This window comes from Heliconius melpomene, chromosome 10 (genome assembly GCF_056956725.1).
Source record: "Heliconius melpomene rosina isolate 202511_hmr_F chromosome 10, ASM5695672v1, whole genome shotgun sequence".
Taxonomy (NCBI): domain Eukaryota; kingdom Metazoa; phylum Arthropoda; class Insecta; order Lepidoptera; family Nymphalidae; genus Heliconius; species Heliconius melpomene.
This window is the reverse complement of record NC_140398.1, coordinates 7,385,356-7,392,352: the sequence shown is the minus strand read 5'-3', so window position 1 is coordinate 7,392,352 and position 6,997 is coordinate 7,385,356. Positions and strand designations below refer to the sequence as shown.

General features: G+C 32.3%; 1 protein-coding gene across 1 annotated transcript; it reads right to left on the bottom strand.

The window, feature by feature from the left end:
- Window positions 1–938: 938 nt before the first annotated feature.
- LOC146535377 (uncharacterized) lies at window positions 939–2,985 on the bottom strand. The gene is made up of 2 exons (XM_085192192.1): window positions 2,518–2,985; window positions 939–1,231 (listed from the first exon to the last, which is right to left on the bottom strand). The coding sequence occupies exons 1-2, from the start codon at window positions 2,633–2,635 to the stop codon at window positions 939–941; spliced, it is 411 nt and encodes a 136-aa protein (XP_085048318.1). The 5' UTR covers window positions 2,636–2,985.
- Window positions 2,986–6,997: the final 4,012 nt, after the last annotated feature.

Below are 6,997 nucleotides of genomic sequence, written 5' to 3'. Positions count from 1 at the left end.
AGAGTGATCGATTCCCATATGGAGGTATCAATTATTATCATTTCCTTGCTCTGGTAGCAAGACGAATCACGGCGTTAAGTTCCGCCAACTTAACATATAATGTCTGGAATTCAGATAAAGGAGAAAAGAATGAGAAGTATTTCGACACCAGGTTCACTCTACCTATTCTGATATACGAGAAAGAATGTGAAACTTGTATAAAAATATAACATTAATTCCAACTGAAATACTTCTGCAGTTCTTATTTCACAGCAAATAAATAAAAACTGGAGTAAAGTATACTCCAGTTCTAAACCAAATCTCACAGTAACATCATTTCGTACACGAGCACAAGACTCTAAGCTTATTAGTACTATTCTACAAATACATTTTAAAGGATAGAGGAATGAGGAATGAATTCTACAAACTTGTTTTCTAGAAAATCCTCGGACTTCCTTCGAAGGATTATTTAATTTTTATACCTTCTTTGATAGACTTAAAAGGAGTTTTGAAATAAATATACATTTTTATAAAATTTCCTTCAAGGTAATCTGGTATTTATGAATTTTTTTAGACGGTTTAGGGGAATCGAATCCACAACCGTCACGTATATAGTCGCACGCATGTCCCCTGCGCCGCATCGGCCTCGTGGAGAAACGAAAATAATTTAAATATTATCATACCCACGAGTGAGGCACATCTGGCCTCAAAAGAAATAAAACGTAAAATCCTTGTAATTAATCGTAACACTTTAAATAGAACTGCATCACGTACAACATTTGTCTTCATTTTAATTACCGTTTCTTTCCTCTTAACTGAGTTCAGAGTTATTTATTATCTAAGCTTATTCTACTAAAATATCTATGTTCATAACATACTAGTTTTTAAATACGGCGTCGCCTGCGTAAAAACAATGGAAATAATTAAGAGTACGACATCCAAAATAAAACAAATGTATATTATTTTACATGTTTATTTAAAAGCCAGTCAAAGGAACTGGCGACATCAGTACCAGGGTATCCTTCTTGAATAGAGCTTTCATGCTCCGGAGGTCCATAGCTATATCCTACAGTGTCATAATTCTGTGGTGCACCATACATAGGCGGTGGTGGCTTTTCCATTTTAGTTTTCATGAAGTATTTCAGTAAAATTCCTCCAACGGAAAAAAGTTTTTGGAAGAACGTCATCATGAGGAAGACGGATACTGCTTTGAAGATAGCCACCTTTGATAGCACGAAGAGCAGAATCATGCCTGTTGAAATAGAAATAAATATTTAATACTTTTTAAAGTCATGATCAAATATTTAAAATTTATCGAGATAGCACACATTTTTTTTAAAAGAATTATATTAACATCTTTAATGACATAATTTCCAGCGTGACTATAATATCTAATAGTTTCTAAGCGACTACGTACGAAAAAAAATTATGAAAATGCATAATATAAATTAAATTCTTTTAATATAATGCAAATCACAACGTTCTTGTGGGTTTGACATCTTCACTAGCGACGGCAGCTTTTGTTATGGTAAATATGCCCCAAATAAAAAGTTTTTTTAGCATTATTCTACCATACCATACCATATTATAGGTTCAATATTCTCCAGGAGGAATTATTTTCATTTTTTCTTTCTGAGTCAAATCGCGGAGTTAAATTCCGCTACTGGTTCACTGGTATTTGTTTTTTTAGCTTTATGTGTGTTACATATGTTCGTATATAAAACTCCTTCATTATTTAGTGATTGAGACACAACGCTCAGCCGAAAATACTTAGAGTAGAATACTAACATACGATTTACGGGCTACAGCTGGTTTTAATATTTAAAAGCTATGTAACTTGATAGTAGTTAATTATATTTTTACATATTAAAAAGATTTTGAAGTCGAGTCCGCTATTCTGCTATATTTTCTTTTCCATTAAGTAGAAATTCTATATAAATTCTTTTTACTTTTTTCAATTTAAACTAACTGAACAAATTCCTTTGGATCCGTTCACAGACTCGTTACCTATGTTTTGTAGAATCGAAACAGAACGTCTTTGGTGCCTTTAATTTCTATTTGCCATGTTTTCTGACTTTCAAAGTATTTCTCCGACCTCTGAAGCACTTTGTACATTACTTCAAGAACGAACAGGCCAGGAATAGATTTGTAATTAATTTTTACGCGGTAGATGTAGGTGTGAAAGTAAAATAGGCAGAGAGAACTTGAGCACCTAGTGTAAAGTCACTCCATTTCCCTTAAGACACCTTCATTTCCCACCTTTCTCCGAATTCTGGAGGCATCGCGTGTTGAGAAACTATTAACACATATTAAAAAATTTTTACAGTCTATTTATCGGGAAAGCCTATAGGATATTACTTTACGTTAGTCAGTCCATTTCACCACGTGAGCAAAGCCACTGGTAAAAGTTAGTAGTTTCTAATTCTAACTATAGTTTACCCTAAAAATTATAATTACCAACTATTTATATTACTTGATACATTAATATGACATAAATTAGGAACTAAATCCACACTCATAAGACTATATAGCACTTACCAATTAATTTCAACGAGCTCTTCTTCTTCTTCGCCCTCGACTCCAAAATAGATAAATCATTGCTTTCCAAGCAATAACAGTAAACAAAGCATAACATTAATATCAAAAGTGTCTTCATGATTTTCACTTAACTTTATTAAAATAAATACTGAAATAAATAGTTTTTTTATTTCTCGAAAAACACAGAATGGAATATTTTTTTCTATTACTAAAATATACTGTTTTTAAAGTAAAAATTTAACTAGTTTTTAGATTTTTCTTTAATAGTATTTAATATTTTTTTCAATAAGTACCTCACACTCCACAGGTGTTTAAATAAATAACGTACGCTCCCATCCCGCACATAATTTGTATGAAACGAGGGAAAAGCCGCCTTTTGTTTTCAGTACACAGCAAATTGACTTTTCAACGTTCTATGTGTAACTAATTGTCTTGTTCGTGACGATTTATAAGTTCCTTTGTGCTAACACGAACGCGTTGGGTATGTAGATTTACTTAGTATTCAAATTTTATGCTTTTTAAAAAATTTCTCTTTCTCCACATTATTATTTACGAAAACGAAAGTTATTTGCATAAGAATTGTAGGTTTTCGTTTATGGAAAATTGACTATTTATATTGTCTTTTTATGCACTTAGTTAGGCTGAAGAATTTGTTCGGTTGAACGCGCTAATCTCAGGAGTTAAATTTGATGGTTTGAAATAAAAATATTTTTTTTTATTAGATAATCCATTTAACGAGGTAACCTACTACAGTCAGCCGTTCTACGGTATATACTCGTATAATGTGTCATACACGATTCTTAACTATTTCCATTTGAAAAATTTTCATTTTCACACTTTGGCGGTTCACACAAGCGGAGAACGAAGTGTCTCTGCACTAAGTCCACTCCGCCTACACGGCGTGAAGCTAAAAGATAAAAACTCCGTAACTCCTAAATCCGACGAACGAAACGAGAAAATTAAGTAAGATTCAGTGAAATCTCAGACCTAAAGTAATAAGTACTTGTAAATTAACAAACTTAGGTCCCGAGCATATTTTAGAGAAGAAAAAGTTGTAGCGAAAAAAGTTTTCATCTTGTCGAATATTAAAGTAGAAAATTGACACGTAGACGGTTTCATTTCAAGATTTCTTATTTTTTCATAAACGATGCTTTTTTAGTGGAAAGCTTTTTAATTGTTTTGTGTATTAAAATGAAGGTAGACTAAGCGTTTGGCACTTCTTGGATAAAATATATTCTGTGTTGTGCGTGTGCGTGTGTGTATTTTTTTCTTTCGTTGTATTCATCCATCAAATTATTTATATATTTTTTATCGTATTATTAATCTGTAATCATTGTATACTGAATGCATACATTTCGATATTCCTTTGACTAATCCAAAGATGCATTATCCAATGTTTGATAGTTTGTTTTACATGACGTTACAATGGAATATGTGGCGTAATAGCACAGTGTTTGATTGTAATCGTAATGATTGGGGTTCAAACCCATTAATTAAATATATGTGTAAAGAACGATGTTAAGATGTCTTGAAAATTAGAAGGGCAGTGGAAAACAGAGTCTTAACACTAAATCTCCATTTCCTCTGCCCATCCTGCTATGAGAGAAAAACCGCTTTAATGACAACAACTACTTAGAACAAATAAAATTTATATAATAAAAATGTAATATATAATGATTATTAAAATACGTAAAATTCCTAAAACTAAGAATAAAAAGGTTACTCTGTAATCGTAATATTTTTAATATGTACAACGAAGCTTTTGATAATAAAGAAGAAAACTTCATTAAAACAAACAAAGTAATTATTTATTTTCTTCTTCATTGTCGTATTTTTATACTTGTATTATCCGATTGGGTTACGTTTTTCTCACGTATCTTGTATGTATGTATGTAATATTTTTTATTACCCCATATCTTCAGGACCGCTGAACGGATTTACATAATTGAAGTAAATAATGTTAAAATACTTTTTTTTTTTCGAGAAGTGCGACATGGGTTTCAAATTTAACGGCTCAATGAACAATTATATTAGCTTGTTTTTTTTTTCTATTTAGTTTTTTTGCAGGGGGGGTCTTTTTTTAAAATAATTATTTTAAATTATTTATTTTTTTAGCTTTACACTGGGCAAACCGGATATAGTATTATGTCACTCCGTTCTCCATTTTCTAACTATATTTTAAGACATTAAAAGTAAGAAACTAAATAATAAATTCCTTTTAACTGGAAATCGAATTCCAATACAATCAAACTCTGCACCATAATAGCCTCACGCACATACGCTACTAAAAGGGAATATATTTTTATTACTACCCCACATATAAATAACAATAAATTATTCATGTTGTTTCCGGTCGTAATTGCTTCTACCATTATTTATGTAATCTTTCATCCTGTGAGACATAATGGTCACATTTCCTTGTTTTTCTTAATAGAAAGAAAAAGCTATAGGTACTATATTTTCGTAAGATATTTAACAAGCCGATTTGATAGATCTATGAAATTTCTCTGCACAGAAAAATTATTACTTATTTGACTTTAAGTTGATAACAAGAAGAAGTGTCTCGAAAATTGGGCAGAAAGTGGGAAACGCAGTGTCTTATCACTAAATAATTTTCTTCTTTTTACCTTCTACATACTAACCTTATGCAGGATACAGATTTAAGGTATGTTCTTTAAATAAAATAGAAAATTTTAGCTTTAAACTCTCCATAACGGACTACGGAGCCACGATGTTATAGCCGTCGTATATTTGCTTAATATTCCCCAGCATCCTTGTACAGGTATGGTTTATTACTTGAGCTAATAGAGTATATTTTGAAGTAAATTGTTTGCAAAAGGTTATACGAGGTAGATCAGGTTAGTTCATTAGACGAGTAGCAAAACAAGTAAAATGAAGTGCTGAATTTTGATAGTCCAGGTGTAATAATATTTTATTCCAAACCTTGAAGCTTTATTCTGCTTTATAGTCAGAAATAATCTAGTGCTAAGATATTCTGGGCATGCGTTCGATTCCCGCTTCGGTGAATTATTTTCATTTTCTCACTCTAGTAAGAAGACAAAGAGCAGCGATGAGTTCCGCCGCTCAAAACGCAATGTCTCGAAAATTTGGCGTTGTGTGGGAAACTTAAAGGGGACAAGAAGACTATGTGAAGTTGAAAAAAAAAACAAATAAATAAAAAAGTATAGTAGTATATACGACAAACTGGCATCCAATAGTTTATAGTATATACAATATACTCGCACCTGCCTATCCACCACACTATCCACTTGGTTATTTTGTAGAGAAGTTCTTAAAAATACAATAATGTCCTATAAAAAGAATAGAGCGCCTTGATGCCTGCAGCGTATAAAGCCTGCAGTTACTGCGAGTTATTACCGATACGTTCTCTATTGTAGGGTGACCATTTTCAAATTGTTAATGGAAAATAATTAAAGTGCTCTAGCATTTAGGCTTAGGCTAATGTTTTCATACTCTTCTCTCTTTTCTTTCTACTCTTCTCTCTGCTTTCAGAGTGGTGACTAATGGTTGCGTACGTTACGAATAATGTTTATTTTGAACTATACAGGGTGGAATTGTCAGCACCACTTTAAATTAAACCATAGTTTTAACTGTTCTATAGAAGCCTAATATAATTCGGAAAAAAAATAATTCCCAAAAATGAAAAAGTTACTTTTTCAAACAAAATAAATAATAAAATTATCGTTTTAAAATAAAACGCCATTTGTAAAGTATAACATAGGCACGCACACACTTACCTGTCAAATCGGAAACGTCGCACGCGTATGTGTGCGTCACACGAAATACAGGTATGGGAAAAAATCGCGAAATGAAAAAAAATTCCTACGTCCAAACTGTTGAGGTACCTTGATTAATTTCTTAGGTGTGGGTTTGAAATATATTACCCTATATGCAGTTTCAATAAAAGAAACGCTGCCTCTTCCACCCTCTACAAGACTTTGGGACTAAATATATATATTAAATGTCTATTAAAGTAGCCTAACAAATATATATGAAAAATACTCGTTTTGATGACGAGACAAAGCGCAACGTTAAGTGCCACCACTCAACGCAATGCTTCCAGAATTTGGCTGAAAGTGAAGAACGGAAGTGTTTAATGAGAAGGAAGTATCTTAGAGTAGATTCCCGAATTCCCTCTGCCTACGCTTCTATGTGAGCGTGTAAATACAGCGTGGATCTAAAAAAATACCCAAAAGCTATACTGGTTCATGGTCGCCCTTCTCAAGCTACTACAGTAAAAACTAAATGAAACAACTTTAAACGCTATCAGTAACATGTGCACGGTGGACTCGCCGAGTACCTACTTACGTACTAACACTTTATAACACTTCTAGAATTGGTAGCTTAACTGATAGAGGAAATGGCTTTAAGGTTATTTAGCCGTTTAATTTAGATCGTTCGACTGTAGAGGCAAAATGATGTCTAAAATACTTTTGCAAGTTTGCAATTATTGTGATTT